Source organism: Tupaia chinensis, unplaced genomic scaffold (assembly GCF_000334495.1).
Source record: "Tupaia chinensis unplaced genomic scaffold, TupChi_1.0 Scaffold143231_1, whole genome shotgun sequence".
Taxonomy (NCBI): Eukaryota; Metazoa; Chordata; class Mammalia; order Scandentia; family Tupaiidae; genus Tupaia; species Tupaia belangeri.
In genome coordinates, this window is record NW_006203075.1 from 116,002 (window position 1) to 136,795 (window position 20,794).

The window sequence follows — 20,794 nt, forward strand, 5'->3', positions numbered from 1 at the left end:
AATTATTTAATTTTATTGATCCTTTCAACTCAGAGATCTATGTCCTTCTGTATAGGAAATTTTCTTTCTTTAAATATATATATACACACATATGTGTTTGTATATATATATATATATTTTTAAATAATTATTTAATTTTATTGATCCTTTCAACTCAGAGATCTATGTCCTTCTGTATAGGAAATTTTCTTACTTTAAATATATATTATATATATACACACACGTATATATACACATATGTAATGTGTATATATATTTAAAATAATTATTCATTTAATTTTATTATCATTATTATTATTTTTAAATTTGCTACAGGGCACTTACACTCATGAGAGAGAGAGAAAGTGAGAAAGCAAGCCACCAGGACTGGGAATCGAACCACAGTCAGCCATATGAAAGTCCAGTGCCTTTACCACCATGCCATCTGCTGGCCCCCTTACATTATATTTTTACTACCCATTCCTACCTTTTTCTATATTCTCTTTCTGTAAATTTCACTGGAGGAATATTGTACTTCTTTTTCCTTTTTTATATTTTGTTAGTGTTTGTGCTGCTGGAGAGAGACAGAGAAAGGAAAGTGAGAAGTCACCCTCCATGGGGAATGGCCACACTGCAATTCCTTCTCCATTTTCTGTCTTTGGGATTTTGGACAGGCATGCACACATTCCTGGCATGTTTTTCAAGCTGCTGGGTCCAGGATTTGAATTAGGTGGCCAGTCATGTGGGATTCAGCCACCTTAACTCTTATCACTGCTAGCCCTGAAATTGATTTTCTAACAATTTTATTTTCTCTGTTAGTGTCTATATATTTCTCCTTTTAGTTCTGGGGATGTTTGCTCAACTTTTTTTTTTTTTTCTTTTTTAACCGAATTAAAACATTTTGGCTCTCTTTAATCTTATTTTTTGTTTTCGGAACATCACTTATAATATTCATCTTTGTCTCAGTATGCTCAAAATAGTAGTCCCCTTTATGCAACAGGACCCCAGTGAATGTCTGAAACTGCAGACGCTACCAGTCCTGATTGTATTCAGTTGGATCATGTTTCTGTTCATGTCTTCATCCAAAGATATAATGCTTCCTTTTTAACTAAGCACTCATGCACTATGGCTGTAATTTTTGTAATTTGAGGCGTTGTAGCAAAATGAGCACAAATTTTCTTTTTCACATTTCAAGGATAGAAGGTTTCTTTCTTACCTTAGATTTTATTTTATTTTTATTTTTTTAGGTTTTTGCCATAGGACACATGTGTGTGCTGGAGAGAAAGGGAGGCAGGGAGGGAGTGGGAGGAAGGGGGGGTAGAGAGTGAGAGAGAAGGAAACTGAGAAATCACCACCCCCAGGCGATATAGCCACACCACAATCCCTTTTCCTTCACTCTTCTCTCAGGACTCGAGGCATGCATGCACATGTGCCTGGCATGATCCGTAAGCAACTTGTCCAGGACTCAAACCGTGGTCAGCCATGTGGGAATCCAGTACCTTAACCACCATACTAGCTACTGGTTCTTACCTTAGATCTTATGTGCCTCAGAATATGAGTTTTTTTCTATCCTTAATGAGAACTTTCACCTTTTCATTTAAAGGAAGCACTTTATGGTTTTTCTGTGGTGTATCAAAATTGCCAGCATTACCAGTCTTATGCTTTGAGGCATTATTAAGTAAACAGAGGTTAGTTATATGTATGCTGAGATATCACAGCAATTGATTTGATGACTGAAATGGAACAAGTCACTAAGGAACAAGTAGAATATACAGGGTGGATATGTTGAATTTATGTGCAGCATAGGCTGGAGGCAGATGGCATGAGATTTTATCATGCTACTCAGAAGGGTGTGCAATATTGGGACCAGCAATTACATAATGGTTAGGTGACTGGACTCCTACATGGCTCTCTGCAGTTCAAGTCCTGGATTCAGTGGCTTGAAACTCACTCCAGGCATGTGTGCATGCATGCCCAAAATCCTGAGAGAAGAGTAGAGGAGAAGGGATTAATGGTGTGACTATCCCCCTGGGTATGATTTCTCTCTTTCTGTCTTTCTATCTCTCCAGTGAGTGCATGCGCCCTATAGCAAAAATCTTTCTCGAAAAAAAAAAGAAAAAGGAAAGAAGGGTGTGTGGTATAAAAATTATGAATTGTTTATTTCTGGAATTTTCAGTTTAATATTTTGGCCCACAGTTGACCACTGGTAACTGAAACCACAGAAAATAAAACTGCAGATAAAGGGAGATACTACTTGTACACTAATATTCTCTATTTAATTTCCCCTCTATATATTTATTTTTCCTTTTGGATCCTCTTATTTGTTTTACCATCTTTTGGTCTTTTAGAGAGAAGGTATTTCTAAAATTTCTGGTACTTGTTGGTTGTCCATGTTTAAGAGTGAGGCACTGGGGTCAGCAGGTGGTGTGGTGGTTAAGGTGCTAGATTTCCACATGGCCAACCATGGTTCTAGGCCTAGACCTGTTAGCTTGTTGTTATACTTTCTCTCTCTCTCTCTCTCTGGTAAAAAAAATAATAAATCCTTTTTTTTCCAAAAAAAAAAAAAAAAAAAAGGTGAGGAATTAAAAAGCTTCCTAGGGAGCCATGTGTACTTGATTGGAACTTCTAAAATGGTGCTATTTATTTTATGTACTGCTTTGATCTGTTTCTTCAGGTAAAAAATGTGTAATTTGCTTTGAACAGAATAAACCTATTCATTTTCTATGAGTCTAGCATCTTATTCCTTCTTTGCTCTCTCCCTGCCATTCCAGAATCTGATTCAGTTTTTCTAGTTTATCTTCACCCTGTGGTTTCTTATTCTTTGTTTCTCTTTCTTTATTATAATCCTTTTTCTCCTTAGGATTATTTATTTAATTTAATTTATTATTATTATTATTATTATTATTATTATTATTATTATTATTTAATTTGACCAGAGAGAGAGAGGGGAAATGAGAAAACAAGCTTCAGGTCTGGGACTCGCACTACAGTTGGTGATGTCAGAATCCAGTGCCTTAGCCACCACTCCACCTGCCAGCTCCTTATACTCATTTTTATTGAAACAATTATGTTAAAGGTGTGTGACTAGAACTCAGTTTGAGAGAATTTGATTGTTGCAAAATTTTTCATCCACATAAATGACTACTATCATCCATTACCTATATATCTATTTTTTATTAGTTTTTATCTTAGAGAGTTAGCTTTGAGTTGCTAACTGATTGTTGCTGCTGAGTGCAGGTTACAAATATCAATTCAGAAATTGTTATTTTTAGACTTTATTATCATACTATATAATAAGTTTTGCTTCTCCCTTTTTGGAACTTAAGATAATTCAAAAATGGCAGAACTCTTTATGGAATGTGAAGAAGAAGAGCTGGAACCATGGCAGAAGAAAGTAAAAGAGGTCGAGGATGATGATGACGATGAGCCAATTTTTGTTGGAGAAATATCAAGTTCAAAACCAGCAATTTCAAGTAAGTCTTTTTTTTTTTTTTTTTTTGTCAAGTTTTATAAAGTAGTGTTTTTAATGAAAAAATTTGTTAAATGTTTTATAGTTATTTGAAGGCCTTGTTCTACTCTAAAGAGTTAGGGATGAAGGAAAGGGTGGGAGACCAGATAACTTTCATTTACAGTGGCAGATTGGTAATCTCTCATGGAGTGCTAAAATGAATTAGGCATGATGCCATTTTTGTTGGTGATAGTGAAGCATAGTATTTACTCTTTTTTGTTTAAAGAGAGAATTCTTTTTTTTTTTTTTTCCGCTATAGGGCACGTGTGCTCGCCAGACAGACAGAGAGAGACAGAGGGACAGAAAGTGAGAAATCACCCCCCGGGGGGATGGCCACGGCGCAATCCCTTTTCCTCCATTCTCCTCTCGGGATCTTGGGCACGCATGCACACGTGCCCAGCGTGAGTTTAAGCCGCCGGGTCCGGGACTTGAACCGTGGTCGACTACATGAGAGTCCAGCGACATAGCCATTACGCTAACTGCTGGTCCCAAGAGAGAATTCTTAATATAATTTATTTATTATTATTATTCAATTTGACCAGAGAGGGACAAAGAAAGAGAGACAGAAAGAGAGGGAGAGTGAGAAGGCAAGCCGCCAGGCCTGGGACTTGAACCACGGTTGACCATGTGGGAGTCCAGCACCTTAACCACCACGCCACCTGCTAGCCCCAGTATTTACTCTTAATAGTTGTTTCTTAGTCACTGATTATTTTATACCAGAGTGTATATATCATAAAACTTTTATTCAAAATCTCTTTTTTTAAAAGAATTATTTTAACTTTATTATTATTTTCTAATTTGACCAGAGAGAGAGGGAAAGTGAGAACAGAAGCCACCAAGTCTGAGACTTAAACCATGGTTGGTTGGCCATGTGGGAGTCTAGCACCTTTAACCACCACACCACCTGCCGGCCCCTATTCAAAATCTCTTAATTGAAAACATGATGGTTAAGATTCAAGTTGAATTTATACAAATTATAGATGACTCTAAACAGTACTCTACTAGAATAATGAATAGTAGTTGAAAATAATTCTTTCAGAAAAAGGATTGACTTTCAATTCAAACAGTAGAATTTGTTTTTATATCTATTAAATGAAGAATTAATATGATTTTATTTTCTAAGACATAAACTATTTTTAAAAGGAATGTGGATTAAATGGTTATATAGAACTTCCAGAAAGGAGGGTAAAAACTTATATTTTGGGGACCAGCAGATGGCAAAATGGCTACATCACTGGACTCCCATGTAGTTGACAGCGATTCGAGTCCCGGACCCGGTGCTTAAATTCATACCAGACATGTGTGTGTGTGCATGCCCAAGATCCTGAGAGGAGAATGTAGGAGAAGGGATTGCGTGCAGCATGGCTATCCCCCCTGGGTGGGGGGTGATTTCTCGCTTTCTGTCTCTCAGTCTCTTTCTGGTGAGCGCATGAGCTCTATAGCAACCCCCCCCAAAAAAAAAAAAAAAACTTGTATTTTGTAGGTTATGATCACTAAAAAGTACTATAGCAATAGTTAGTGCTTTGATGATTTGAGTAAATAATCATGAATTTGTAAATGAAAACAGAATCAAGTTGTTGGAGCAGATTTTTCTCCAATAAGACTTCTGTAGTGCTAATTATAGAGCATTGCATTGACATTATCACTGTACTTCTGTGTTTACTTTATAAAATTATTTAATGGGATTTGCTTTTTTCTTCCTGTGAGAGAAAAAAAGGAAATTTTTAGCAGGTTTGGTAGGTTGTTTAGTGTGTTTTTATGTGTGTGCCTGTGCAGACTTTTTAACTTTTTCCTAACAAGCAATTGTAGGCAAATTCTCATTCTTTCAGAATTAGTTTGGCTCCTGGACAAGCTAGAAGTTACAGAGTTCATATGTGTGTAAGAGTGAGGAGCTTTAAAATGATCCTCAAAGTGATGTCAGGCTTAATTGACTTATGGGATAGTGGTAGATTTAAAACTTCTTAATTTATAAGAGATTCTGGTAAACTGTATGCTTAGTTTAGTCTGCAGTTTCTCATAGTTTCCCTTTAAGAACTCAAGAACAATAACAGATAACCCAGTGAGATTCTCCATAATGAAATAAGGCTTTAAAGAGTTGTGAGTGGAATGCAGAGGTTAGGCAAAGACTTGATTTTGAGTCATAAGAATTGTCTGTACAACTTTGTTATCCAAAGAAAGATACATACTTCAATAATGAGTTATATATATTTTCAGAAAATGTTAAGGACTGCTTGAGCTATTTCTGTGCCATGAAAATGTAAACAACTTCTATGTAGTCAGATTTATCATTCTTTTACTTTTAACTTTTGTATTTTAGGTTAAAATGTGAAAGTTTGTTTTTATTCTATAAAACAAGGGTAGTAATCTTGTTTTGTTTCTTTAACGAAGATGTATATATTTAAAATTAATTGTATTCTTAAGTCAGCAATAATGTCTAGATTCCTTCCAGGAATCTGTGTGTGTTCAATTCATGATTCCTGTGATCTTATATTTATTGAGTTTTAAAATAAGTTTAATTTTTTTATAGATATTTTGAACAGAGTTAACCCCAGCTCATATTCACGAGGAATAAAGAATGGTGCACTTAGTCGAGGTATAGTATTATTTTAATTATAAAGTGAAATATTTTGACAAAACTGATTATATAGAAATATATTCAATATATTGTATAATTTTAAAATACAGGTATTACTGCTGCATTCAAGCCTACAAGTCAACACTACACGAACCCAACATCAAATCCAGTGGCTGCCTCGCCAGTAAATTTTCATCCTGAATCTAGATCTTCAGATAGTTCTGTTATTGGTCAGCCTTTTTCTAAACCTGTAAGTGTTTCTGAAACTACACAGTCAGTTCAGGGATACATTGAATATTATTTTTCAATATCAACATTACCCAGTTAAAATTCTGGACTGTCATAGGTAGTCACCTAAGTAGAAGCATTATCAGGATCAGAAAATGTCACCATCTTTATGATAATTCATCCAGTACCCAAAGTAATAAACTTCAGAAACTGCCTCCCTAGGCTATTAATAAATCAGGTAATATGCTTAAATTAAGTGGGTATAGGATTGAAAACTGTGTTATCAAAGATGAATAAAAGTATGATCAGTAATGAATATTGCATAATTGTAAAACAGTGTAAACTGGGCCAGGTGTTCTGAATTGGAAGAATTATTGAGAGGCCATCATAACTTTTGTTTCAGAAGATACACCTTCATAGTTTAGTGAGATTAAAAAACCTTAAAAAAAAGTAATAAATAATAGTAATAATTAACATTTTTTTAGCTCTCAAGAGAGAGATATATATATATATGTGTGTGTGTGTATATATATATATATATGTCTATGTATATGTCTTTCTGCTAAATTTTATACATACATTAATCTCATGAAGTACATTAATCTTGTTAATATCCCAATGAAATAGGCACTATTATTTCCATTTTGTATCTGGAGAAACAGGCTCTTTGAGTTAAGTGATACACTCAAGATCACTTTATGAGGGGGCCTTTAAAAGTGTGGAAAATTGTCTTACAGTATGAGTTTATTTTGGTCCAAAAATTTTTGAACTCTATATATAGTCGTTTTTTCATAATATGCATTTTCTGTGAACTTTTTTGAAGAACCCTCATAGATGGCAGATGATAGATCTGGAATATCAGTCCAGGCTAACTCATAGTTTATGTGTATATACACACATACGTATGTATATATTATGGATAAATGTGTACTTTAAGAAAATGGAGACATTGCCTTTGTTCAACAGTGCTCAAAGTATGGCCTACATTTCCCTGGGGTTCTCTGAGATTCTTTCAGGGACTTAGGAGTCAACACTGTTGTCTTCATATTCAAAGACACTGTTTACCTCTTTCATTGTGTTGATATTTGCATTGATGATGCAAAAGGGGTGGGGGGTAAGCTGTTGGTGCCTTATCTGTGAATCAAGGCAGTAGCACTAAACCTTACTAATAGTTTTTGTTTCAGTCTCTCACTGCACACATAGTAAAACAAATTTCAGTATACTTAATTTCCTTGATAAAGTATTAAAATGTTCTTAATTGTATTAACTCTGTCCTATAATATGTGCCTTTAAAAGTATTCTGTGTGATGCAATGGCTAGTATGTATAAAGAGCTTGTGTGTCTGAAGTATGATGGTTGTCCTGAGGAAAAGCACTTGTGTGTTTGAATTGTGTTTTTTTTATTGAACACCATTTTATTAGAAAGAATGACAGGTCATGGCGTACTATTTATTTCTCTGTTTCAGTATTATAGTGAACATACACTAAAACAACACATGCTTATTATCTCACATTCTCACAGATTCTGTAGGTCAGGAGTCAGATCATGGTTTAGCTAGATCCTCATCTCTAAGGTCTCATAAGGCTGTATTCAAGTTGTGGTCTCTTTCTGAAACCTACCCAGAAAGATTCCAAGTTCACATGGTTTTTGGCAGAATTCTCTTCCTGAGGGGTTTGTTAGACTGAGAGTGCCAGTATCTTGTTGGATTTCAGCAGGCTTCTTGTCAGTGGGTCTTTCTAAGCATGACTGCTTCCTCAAAGGTAGTAAGGTTGAAAGAGTAGTTAGCAAGATATCATTACAGTCTTAGGTAATGTAATCATATACGCAGAATCTTGTATATCCTGGTGACTATGCTATCTTCTGTTAGTTGGAGGGCAAGTAAAGGGTTCTACCATACTCAAGTGAAGGGAATCACACAAATATCAGGAGGTGAGACTCTTGGAGGCCACATTAGTTAGAGTCTGTCTGCCACACATGAATATTTGTTCAAAATCAAACGAAGTACACCTGGCATTTCAAGGAAGGCAACTGGAAGTAGTGTTTCTTGCCAGTGATAAAATTTGAGCTTCCAAGGAAAAATTAGAATTTGGAAAACTTACATTTGTCACCATGATTTAGATAGCTTCCTAACACTTAACGACCTTTCAGATTAATGGTGGTATTAATTTTTTTTTTCCCCTTTGGAGAGGTTTTTGCTATAGGGTGCAGGCGCTCACCAGAAAGACAGAGAGAGACAGAGAGACAGAAAGTGAGAAATCACCCCCCAGGGAGGGATGGCCACGCCACAATCCCTTCTCCTCCATTATCCTCTGGGGATCTTGGGCATGCACGCACATGTGCCTGGCGTGAGTTTAAGCCCCCCGGGTCCAGGACTCGAACTGCGATCGACTACATGGGAGTCCACCGACATAGCCATTACACCAACTGCTGGTCCCGATGGTGATATTAATAAATAAAATTTCTTGATATAGTATAACGAACTATGTCACATTTTGGAGAATCTGCATAACTCAGTGAAACCAACATTTTCCAAGTAACCAATGTTTATGTTACAAAATTATCTATAGGTAAGAGATCCACATAGGTGTTAGACCACTGATTAATGGAATAGAGTACAAAAAATTCAGCAATATGGTTTCAGCTTTTATACTGTAACAAACCTTTAAGAAAAATTTTGTTGAATTTTGGCATAGTATCAAAGAAATATATCTTAAATTACATGAATATATTCCCTTTTCAATTAAATGTTGCTGTGAAGCCAGATTTCCTTTATGTTCTTCAATCAAAACATATCTTAGCAGACCAAAAATATTTGCAGATTAGAGGCTATAGTAGTTTTTGATTAAACTAGACATTCCAGAGATTTGTGAAAATGTAGAACAGTGCCTCTCTACTAAGTTTTTGTGTGTTTGCAGGTATTTTTTGTAAGAATGTTATTTATGTTAATATATAATGAGTTTATTATTGTTATTTTATAATGAATGAATATGTATTTATATTTTCTTTGTTTTAATTTCAATATGGTACATATTGAAAAATATAATCAACATAAACAAAAATTGTTTTAGGGTTTAGTAATTTTTGAATGTTTAAAGGGGTCCTGAAACTGAAGAATTAGTGTATATCACTGTCTTAGAGAAATAGTTGTAAATTTCCCTTATTTCTTAGATGGCAAAAACAATAAGGAAGACTACTAGGTCTCTATCTTGAATATTCTGAGGTTCCACAGACCATTTCTAATGCTTAAAAAAATGTAATAAATGTTTCTGAAGTAAGATGGAAAGCTACTCAGAATGAAATTTCTTTAATGTTAGTTGGGATCACATTAGCTCAGTGATTTTTTTTTTCATGCTTATAATTGGTGCAGCATATTGGGGGGGAAAGCTTTGTTATTTAATGCAGTTTGATGGATAAAATTCTTAACATTCAACCCAAGGAGTAAAAAGAATAACAAAGCAAGGGGTTGTTATTTTGGTGTTATAAAACTTAAAAATTAAGCCTTTTCTGATTCAGAACATTTTATTTCTGTAGACTAGTTTTTAAACCAAAGCACCTCAATTGGTAGTTCCCAATTCTGGGGACTTTTTTTTTAAAAAGAGATTTTATAAATTGGTGGAGCCTGGAAATTATACATTTTTACACACTCTTCAGGTGATTCTCCAAGGTCAAGTTTAAGAATGACAAAAGCATTTCTGGAATGAATTGAGAATCCTATTTAAGGGACTTTTTTCTGAGTCTTTTATTAAATCCACTGGTTTTAATAAATTATAGTTAGATTTTCATTTCATGTCATGTTTTATATATGTGTGTGCTTTTTCATGGAATATCTTTATACTCAACATCTTTAGACAGGGAAGGACAGGATGTATTACTGTTATTATCATTTTAAAAGTCAGTGTGATATACCTTAAGGACACAAGCTTTGTAATCAGACCTGGAATGTAATTCCAGTTCATCAGTAACAAGTAGGGCTGTATTGGGAGCCTTATTCAACCCTACCTAACTTTAGTTTACCTATTTGTAAAATAGATAGTATTAGGTTTTTATTAGTTTCATTGTGGTAGCTATGTATATACATAAATATATACTGTGCACATTTAAAACATAATTGTAGCAACTCTTTTAGTTTGGAAGGTGGATAATGTGAGGCTCAGAAGTGACATCCCAAGGTAGCAACTAATTAATTACAGAGAATTATTTAAATAAATATGCATTTCTTCTGAATTCCAATCTGGTGTCTACTTCTACCCTTATTGATGTATCTAACAACTTTCTGAACTGGTTTATAGGACATTAAGAATTCCCATTGGAGAATTATTTTAATGAGTTATTTGTTATATAATGCATTGTCTCCTCTCTGGAATCTTAGTACTTAATTATTGATTAATGAGAATTATTTCCTTGGGAAATGTTTAACACCATTAATTTTATTATGTTTCTGTTAAAGAAATACTTTGGAAAATGGAATTGAATATTTTTCATTTTTAAGTGCAAATATTTGGAGAAAATATTTACCTTGAAGTAAGACTGTACTTGATTACAGTTGAGTCATGGCATTATTGATTTTTTTTTTTTAATATCACATGTTAAGGCTGAAATATCTGTATCTTCCTTTCAGGCCTCAAATTCTAGGAGTGATGTGAGTTACTTCATTAACTTGTTTCCATAGATTCTGAACAAACCTATGTCAATAGAAAATTTAGTAAAAAAGGACAATTCTTAAAAGCTAGTTATCTGTCAGTTTATAAGCACACCATGAATAAAATCCTTATGTTTATGTTATAAAATATTAAGTGTCTTGAGTGGCAAGTTTAGAGAAGAATAGTACATCAATCAGAACCATAGTCTATATACAGATACATATATGTATTTTTTTCATTCTGTTTGGAACATGTCTGGATATTTCTGAAAAACATGTTAAGGGTTACATAAGTAGTCTATTTAGCCATTCCTCTATTATTGGGCAAATAGGTTTTAAATTCTTTTGCTATTATAGATAATTCATTTCCTTACCATAAATTGTTGAAAGTAGAATAATTGGATCAAAGATAGATATGAACCTTTTAAAGCCTATAGCAAGCTTTGATAACTACAGGCAAAATTTTCTCTCAGAAAAATTACACCAGAGTATAAGCTCTCCTTTGCCAATAGTGAATGCTAACATTGCTTATTAATCTTAACGTTTTAATTCAAGCTAATAGTAGACTTACAGAGAAAATAATCGAAAAGTTCCTGTATCACCTGTTTCTCCTAGCGCTAAACATTTTACCACAGCTAGGTTATTAACATTGCTTCCTACTATTTCACTAGTTTTTCCATTAATGTCCTTTTTCTTTCCTGGTATCCTATTCAGCATCCTGGTTTGCAGATGGCTCTTCTTAGTCTCCTTATATTTTCTCCAGTTATTCACTCATTGTCTTTTATTACCTTGACACTCTTAAAGAGTACTGGCTAGAAACTTATTTTCGTAGTAGATATTATGATCTTTAAAACAATGCCTTCAGTAGGTAAACATGGCCTTTTTAATTTGCATTTATTGGACTAGAGAATTAGAAGAAAGGTATTTTGTCAGTATTAGTCATTAGTATTTTTGCTTTTGAATTGTCTCAGTTTATGTCCTTTGCTTATTTTTCTATTAAAGTGATTGTCTTTTTCTTTTGATTTTTAAGCATTTTCATCTTAAGACTTTCGCTTATTATGACATGTAAAGTGGTTCAAAAGTCACTGAGAGTTTGTTCTCTAGGATGACTGACTTTTATGAATAGTGTTGGATCATATTATGTGTGTGTGTGTGTGTATGTACATATGTATATTATTTGTATACTTAGTATATAATAGTATCAGAATGTATATCCCAGCATTATATTGACCACATTTTTCATAGCTATTTATACTAAATATATATGTATGCTTACATGTAAAATTTATACTGCCTTATACTTGACTACATCATGATTGTGCTCGAACTTTTCACTGTCTTGAGATCCCGTGTTAGCTTGGACCACCCTTTCTCCTGATGGAAGGACTAAAACTTCCTATGAGCCCCAAAGCCCCTAAGAGCAAAGCATCTGCCCAGACCACTCTTAAGAACAACTTCTGTGCGGGAACCAGCAGTTAGCGTAATGGCTGTGTCGCTGGATTCCCACGTAATCGACTATGGTTCGCGTCCTGGACCCGGTAGCTTAAAATTCATGCCGGGCACGTGTGCGTGCGTGCCCAAGATCCCGAGAGGAGAATGGAGGAGAAGGGATTCTGGCGTGACCATCCCCCCAGGGGGTGATTTCTCGCTTTCTGTTTCTATGTCTCTGTCTGTCTGTCTGGCGAGCGCACGCACCCTATAGCTAAAAACAAACAGACAAACAAACAAAACAACAACAACAACAACAACAAATACAAAAAACTGCTTCTGTGCTAAACCCTGTCTGCCTAGCGTTCTTTTTGTTCACTCTTCTATACAGGTTGCTTTCATATTTGCCTTATTCAAGATAGAGCTTTGCCTGGCTCAGCACAGCTTTTGTAGGATAATGGGAAGAGTAGGAGTCTCATTCTGCTTCTGTCCCTTACCTTTTTAAATTTCTTCAATAAATATGCCAAAATTCACATGCTGTCATATATTTATCCTAATGCTAATGCATAACACTGTAGATTACCATTTCGTTTGCCCTGCTATTTTGAATATAGGCTTCTTAGAGGTATAGAAACTTAGTTTTTATAATCATGCCAACTTGAGGGATCTTCAACAGTTCATTGGAAATGGTTATTGTGAAAAAACTATACATGGATTAAAAAAATTTTTTTTTGCATCAAAATATAGTTGTAGTTTATTTCTACTTTTCCATGAACTGTTTTGAGGTCTCTTTTTATGTTTTCTATTTTTTCCTCCTTTTTTTTGCCCAAAGATTTTGCAAAGTTCTGTTATTTGTTCTTTAATAAAGATACTACAATTTTAGAAGCCCTCAAAAGTGTATCAGTCTTAGTAATAAAAATGGCTTTATATCTCTTTTATTCTGAAAAAACTTGGCCTGAATTTCCCCACCATTTTAGTTGGCTAGTCAGAAGTAAACCATATGTAAGTAATAGCTTGCTTTTAGTTTCAGCAGATGATAATTTTGGCAAAATAGTAATTACTTTTGTGTTTTTTAAGTCATTAGTTACTGAGTCATCAAAATTATTTTTAGAATATGAGCGTATAAATTTATCTTTATGAAAGTTTATGAAACAAACTAATTATGACTATATATTGAATAAATATATATTTCTTTTGAAATATTTCAACAGGGTTATATAACCAACTCATCACGAGTTGTATCTAATAATTCTTCAGAACTGCTCTTTGACTTGACCCAAGATACTGGATTATCACATTACCAAGGGGGACCAACACTTTCCATAGCAGGTTGGTTTTAGTCCTTTTCCATAAAAAGAAACTTGATGAATATGCATATCGAATTGACTTTCTGTTTTAAAACTTATTTTGTAGTTTGAAATTTTTCATATAATGTAAGGTGGAATGGTGCTAAGAATTCTTGAATGCCTTTCTTGGGAGGTTGTCTATAAAATCTTATTTAATAATAGACCATTTTATTTTTTTCCTATTGAGTAGACCGACCAACTTTGAGGTTGTTCTTTTTTAGAGCCACCATGGGCTAAAAAGAAATCTTAAAATAATTTCTGTAAGTTAGAGAAATTCAGAAGTACTCTAAATACTTTGACTTTTAAAAAAGTACTAATTTTTATGGCCATGAATGTGAAAAAATATATACTTTTTTTTTTAAGAGATTTTTGTTAAGGGTGCATGTGCTCTCCAGTGAGACAGACAGAAGTGAAAAATCACCCCCTGGGGAGATGGCCATGCTGCAATCCCTTCTCCTCCATTTTCTTCTCTTCTTGGGATTTTGGGCACTCACACACATGTACCCAGCATAAGTTTAAAGCTGCCGGGGCCGAGACTCGAACTGGAGTCAACTACATTGGAGTTCAGCAACATAACCATCATGCCATCTGTTGATCCCTATACATTTTTTTTTCTCAGTTTGTTTATTTCTGTTGTGAAGGAGAGCAAGAGGAGGATAGGTACCCCTGACAGGATCTTGCCACACAACAGCCCTTTCCCCAGCCTTTCAGCCGACCAGGATGCCAGTGGTGCCTGCCTGCTTCACATGTTTAGGTTGATCTGGGATCCAAACCCAGGACTTTCTCATGTGCTGTCTGCCATTCCACCATGATGCCCTACTGCCTGTGCCACAGCAGCTAGACTTGTTTTTTCCATTTTTATAGTACATGGTTTGATATTCATTTCTCTAGGTATCGCTTACATACTTAGTAAAAATGTACTTACTGGGGCCAGCAGATGGTGTGGAGATTAAGGCACTGATTCCCACATGACTAACTCTGCATTTCAAGTCCTGGACTTGAAATGGCTTGAAAAAAAGTCAGGCGGAGACCAGCAGTTAGAGTAATGGCTATGTCGCTGGACTTTCATGTAGTCGACCGCGGTTCGAGTCCTGGACCTGGTGGCTTAAACTCATGCCAGGTGCATGTGCGTGCATGCTCAAGATCCCAAGAGGAGAATGGAGGAGAAGGGATTGCGGCGTGGCCATCCCCCCTGGGGGGTGATTTTTCGCTTTCTTTCTCTGCCTCTCTCTGTCTTTTTGGCTTATATACATGCCCTATAGCAAAACAAAACAAAACAAAACAAAATAAAAAACGTCAGGTGCATGTGCATATGTACCCGAAATCCCAAGAGGAGAATGAAGGAGAAGGGATTTCAGGGTGGCCATTCCCCCTAGGGAGTGAATTCTAACTTTTCTTCTCTCTCTCTCTGTCTTTGATGATTGCACATATCTTATGCCGTAAGTAAGTATGTGCTTAGTGAAGTAGGTAAGAACCAAAAGAAGTGGGGAGGAAAAAAATCATTGTCTTAAGTCTGTTTTTACACAGTACATGGATTTTATTTATAGAAAAGGTTTGGATTCTTGAATCTTCTTGGGTAAAGGCAAACAGCGATTCCTGTTTCTTCCTTTATGTTTTCTACTGCAGAAAGAAGGACTTTAGCTTGAGCAATAAGCAAGATGATTTGGAAAATGTAGGTCTGAATTTCTGTTCTTAAGGTTTTTGTAGTATTAATGAAGTCACGTAACTTCCTTAGACTTGATTTTTTTTTTCATGTTGTTAAAATGGGCATTTTAATTTTTCTTCTGTTATGCATTTATTCTCAATATCTGAAACCAGCCATTTGGAGATAATAATTCTAATTCTTCTCTACTTTACTCAGGACTTCTTTGATGCCCAAATAAGTTAAGTGTAAAAATGTAGTGCCAGCAGGTGGTGTGGTGGTTAAGGGTGCTGGACTCCCATATGTCTGACCGTGGTTTTAGTCCTGGACCTGGTGTCTTGCTTTCTCACTTTCCCACTCTCTCTTGCTCTGTTCCTCTCTGGTCAAATTTTAAAAATAAATAAATATAGTTAAATAAAATAATTCTTTAGAAAAGGTGAAAATGCAGTTAAACTTTAAAAGTCTTAACAACAAATAGTTGTGTTGAATAATAACATGTGCCATATGTTGAATAGCATGATTAAATGATTAATGATCTACTGTCTAGGAAGATTATGGGGGTTTGGAGAAGATTGGATTTGAGTTTGATCTTGAATGAGTAGGGTTTTTACTGGCAAAGATAGAACTGTTGAGGGTATGGAGTAGCGTAAATGAAACACCACATAGATAAGTTGAAGAGTCAGAATTTGAAACAAACCAGAATGATTTTATTTAACCTTGAGTTTTTTTGTTAAAAAGTTCTTCTATTCAGATAGTATATTTCTACCATCTGGCCAACCATATAATCAGTTGCTCAGTTCAAAATACCTGCATTCATTGGTTTTTCAAGTAACCTAAACATCTCACAAGAACGTTAATATGATTACACAGAATCTTTCCCATGTACCTGCAGTGTATCTATCAGTAATCAAGTGCTTTGAAGATGCGGGAAACAGTAATTTTTATGTTAACCTCAAAGGATGAAAAGAGGAGTCAAGTAATTTAATTCTCTTATATTCATGGCTTGTTTGCCTTTATTTATTTATTTATTTTGTTTGTTTGTTTTGAGAGTTTTTTGCTATAGAGTGCATGTGCTCACCAGAAAGAGACAGATAGATAGAAAGTGAGAAATCAACCCCCCCTCCCCTGGGGGGGGATGGCCATACTGCAATCCCTTCTCCTCTGTTCTCCTCTCGGGATCTTGGGCACGCACAAATGCACATGCGTCTGGTGTGAGTTAAAGCCACTGAGCCCAGGATTCGAACCGCGGTCAACTACGTTGGAGTCCAGCGACATAGCCATTATGCTAACTGCTGGGGGCCCACGTGTGGCATGGTGGTTAAGGGCACTGGACTCCTACATGGCCCAGCTTGAGTTTTAAACCGATGAGTCCCAGACTCAAACCATGGTTGACTTCATGGGAGTTCAGTGATGTCACCTTTATGCCATCTCTGGTCCCATAATTAAGTACTTTCTGTGTATCAAATATTTTTTGACTCTTTAAAACAGCTTGTAATATAAGGCATTATATTACATTTTACAAAAGAAGAAATTTAAGGTTCGGATAAATTGATTAAGTAAACTAAGAATATCTAGCAAGACAGCTTCAGAGCCTAGATTTGAACTTACTTTCTCTGACTTAAAAGTCTAGGCTGTTTGTTATGTATTTACTTTACTGTTTCTACTTTTAGTGTATAGTCGGCTGTATTAAAATATGACATACAGTTTTAGAATCCTTTTTACAAACCACAGTTGCATTTTATTTTCAAAAAATATTTTGCCTGGCCTAGTTGAAACCTAAATATCGCCATTTCTCTTCCTGATGCTGTAAATAAGACTAAAATCCCTTAGCCTTAACATAAGGGTTGTCAAATTGAAAAGTATTTTTAGGAATGAAATCCCTAACAAAGAAAATTTAAAATGGAGAATTCTCGAGTTTCCCTGTCAAACATGCTTAAGTGTATTCCCTAAAAAACGAGACCACTAAGCCCTGGATAATACAGTGAAAATCATTATAGTAACTCCTTCCATTATGTGCCCTTTCTTAATTAATGTGTATTGTTATTCAAGATTGTTTCCACTTTTTTGTATAGCAATAAATGGGTGCTATCACCTACAGACCACTTCTCCACTTATAAGACATTTTAAATTGTTAAGTTAAAAAAGCATCTTAAAGGTTACTCTTAATATTTTTTTCTTTTTTTTTTTTTTTTTAAGAGAGATTTTTGCTATAGGGCAAGGGTACTTGCTAAAGAGACAGAGAGACAGAAAGCAAGATATCAGTTCCGGGAGGGTGGGGAGGATGGCCACGCCTCAATCCCTTCTTCATTCTCCTCTCAGGATCTTAGGCACGCACTCACTTGCATCTGGCATGAGCTTTAAGCTGTTGGATACGGGATTTGATCTGCAGTCGACTACATGGGAGTTCAGAGACATAATCATTACGCCATCTGCTGGCCCCCACTCTAAATTTTTTAAACAAAATGATTGTTTCAGTTTTTACAAACTTAATGCACTCAGTGCATTTAAGCTAAATCTAAAGATAATTGAGGGCTGGCTTCTTTCATGCTAGCTGCTTATATATTTCTTTATTTGAAGGCATATTTGGAATTTTCCTTCAAAGAAAATTACTTTATGAATTATTTGAATATATGTAGTCCATAATACATACTTATGAAATTTCTTGACAACTCCGAATTTAGATCAAGTCAGTTTTTATTAGTTAATGTTATTTTAATTCAGATTCAGAGTACTTTTACTCAGTTGTGAGCAATATTCTAAAGTGTTTAAAAATATTTTCTCCACCATTTAAACCACTGTAGGTATGAAAGACAGTTTATTTTTATCAAAACGTCCTTCTACTTCTGAAGTAAACAGTGTTAATCCAAAAAAGCCTAAACCCAGCGAATGTGTTTCTGGAACAAATTCCTCAGCTGTATTCCCTGCAGTTAAATCTCCTTCAGTGACATCTCCCCAGTCTGTGCCATCAAAAGGTAAATATGAAATTTGGCATATAAAAAAGAAACCATAGTATTTATACATAAATTTTAGAGACTGTTAAAAGTTTAAAAGTTGTTAGAATGGTTATCTAAGATAAAAAGTGATGAATTTTGAATCTATAGATGTTCTGAATTTATTTTAGGTACAAATACCTCATCAAATCAATCTAAAAATGGAACACCTTTTCCAAGAGCTTGTCCAAAGTGCAATATTCATTTCAATCTTTTGGATCCTTTGAAAAATCACATGAAGGTAACACTCTTTTAAAATTTAATTTTTGAAGAGTTTACAGACACCTATGAACATTAAAGATTGATCTCTAATGCTAAATAATGGTTTGTTCAGATATTAAGATCAGAAATCTATCGCTGTTTCCACATAACTTGTGTGTAAAAATTCACATTTATAGTGATTATATATATGATTTAGAAATTCCTTCTGAATTGTTAAATTTAATATATTAAGTTTATATACATTATATTGTATCCTTATTATTTTACAATTTTAAACAAAAATAATGTGTTAGTAGATTACACTGCTCTTCAAACTTTTTCTAAAATAAGCTTTTTTTCTGTTATGTGTTTAATCTTTCATATAACTTAAAAATTCTGTTACTTTATTTTCATGTCCATCTTAATATTTGCATGTCATATACACATACAGTACACATGAAAATTTGAATTTTTCATTTCCATTTTCAACGCTGAGATATAAACTCTAACTGGTGGAGCATTTCATATAAAATAATTGTTTTAATTCAGTTCAGAATATAGTTTATGTAATTGTTATAAATTTTAACTTTGTTTTGCTGCAGGAAACTCTTAAATTTTGGTGTAAAGAAATTTTCACAGTATTAATGAAGTAAAAGATTTAGGCAACATATTATTTTAGTAATAAATATTACCATATCTTACCGTGTCTGTTAAGATGTCTGTATTATCCTCAGTTTAAGTGGCAGGAAGGGAGAAGGAGACAATAATAGCAGTACAGATTTATATTAAGAAAAATGGAAAGACGAAGGTATATGGCAAAGAGATCATTTAGGAATCGTTTTTTCTTGCTATCTCAGAACCAAGCGATTTTTATGGACATTTAGAATTTTAGTTAAAAAGCAGGAAAAATATGGGGTCTGTTTAAAATTTTAGGTATAGTCTTTTTTTTTTTTTTTGGAGAGGTTTTTGCTATAGGGCGCATGTGCTCGCCAGACAGGCAGAGAGAGACAGAGAGACAGAAAGCAAGAAATCACCCCCCGGGGGGATGGCCACACCACAATCCCTTCTCCTCCGTTCTCCTCTCGGGATCTTGGGAACGCATGCACACGCGCCCAGCGTGAGTTTTAAGCCACCAGGTCCGGGATGCGAATCGCGGTCGACTATGTGGGAGTCCAGCGACATAGCCATTACGCTAACTGCTGGTCCCGAGTATAGTCTCGTCATTCATATACAAACTTGCATTTGGCCTGTCATTGCTTCCAGCTCTTAGCGTGTACACTGGTAACAACACTGTGCACTTTGGTTTTATATGAGTTATCCTATACAGATGATTTCAATTTTTCTGTTCTATGTAATATTTAATGAGATACCTGATATTTTTCATTTAGATGGAGAAAACTTAAAAGGACTGTGTCCTCTAGTTATCTTTATTTCATATTTTGAATAGGTAGTACAGTCAGTCATATGAACCAAAATGAAAAAGTTTGCAGAGGTATACAAGTGAAGCCCTAATTCTTATTTACTTGGTTTCCAGTTGACTGTCAAAGGAACAATTTTTTTATTAGTTTGTTTTGTGTTCTTCCTGACTTTTTGCATATATAGGTAAACATATTTCCCCCTCTATTTTGTACACAAATTATAGCATATTATATATACTTCTGCACCTGGAGAGACTGGCAACTATTTTCCAAACTGTGGCTTTTTTTTTTTTTTTTAGAGTTTTTTTTTTTTTTTTTTTTTTTTTTGCTGTAGGGCGCGTGTGCTTGCCAGACAGACAGAGACAGAGAGATAGAAAATGAGAAATCACCCCCCAGGGAGGATGGCCATGCTGCAATCCCTTCTCCTCCATTCTCCTCTCGGGATCTTGGGCACGCATGCACACACGCCCGGTGTGAGTTTTAAACCACCGGGTCCGGGATGCGAACCGCGGTCGACTACGTGGGAGTCCAGCGACATAGCCATTACGCTAACTGCTGGACCCCAAACTGTGGCTTTTATGAGTTCGTATTGTTTATGATTCCTTGAATAGAAAACAACTAAAATTTTTCAAGAATATTCATGTACTAGAATACAGCAGTATTTTAAAAAGGAAGATATCTCTATAATAGGTAAGGATATGGGATGATCTGTAAGACATCCTGTTGGATTAAGTCAAAATCGGATGAGTGATATTTGTGTTTATAAAGAAACCTGAAACAACAGTCACCAGTTCTGGGAAGAGAAAGTTTGAGACTATGTGGACTCTTTTTGTTTTTTTA

At 34.9% G+C, this 20,794-nt stretch overlaps 1 protein-coding gene across 7 annotated transcripts in view; it reads left to right on the forward strand.

The window, feature by feature from the left end:
* The window catches only part of ZNF280D (zinc finger protein 280D), a 117,608-nt gene that overhangs the window by 23,363 nt on the left and 73,451 nt on the right, over positions 1 to 20,794 (forward strand). For all 7 annotated transcript variants that reach the window (XM_006163824.3, XM_006163825.3, XM_014582246.2 and 4 more), the window contains 6 exons: positions 3,306 to 3,452; positions 6,015 to 6,080; positions 6,173 to 6,312; positions 13,569 to 13,686; positions 18,147 to 18,317; positions 18,467 to 18,576. In XM_006163824.3, the coding sequence (XP_006163886.1) occupies positions 3,306 to 3,452; positions 6,015 to 6,080; positions 6,173 to 6,312; positions 13,569 to 13,686; positions 18,147 to 18,317; positions 18,467 to 18,576 (752 nt within the window). Of the gene's footprint in view, positions 1 to 3,305; positions 3,453 to 6,014; positions 6,081 to 6,172; positions 6,313 to 13,568; positions 13,687 to 18,146; positions 18,318 to 18,466; positions 18,577 to 20,794 lie in introns of those variants that run through there.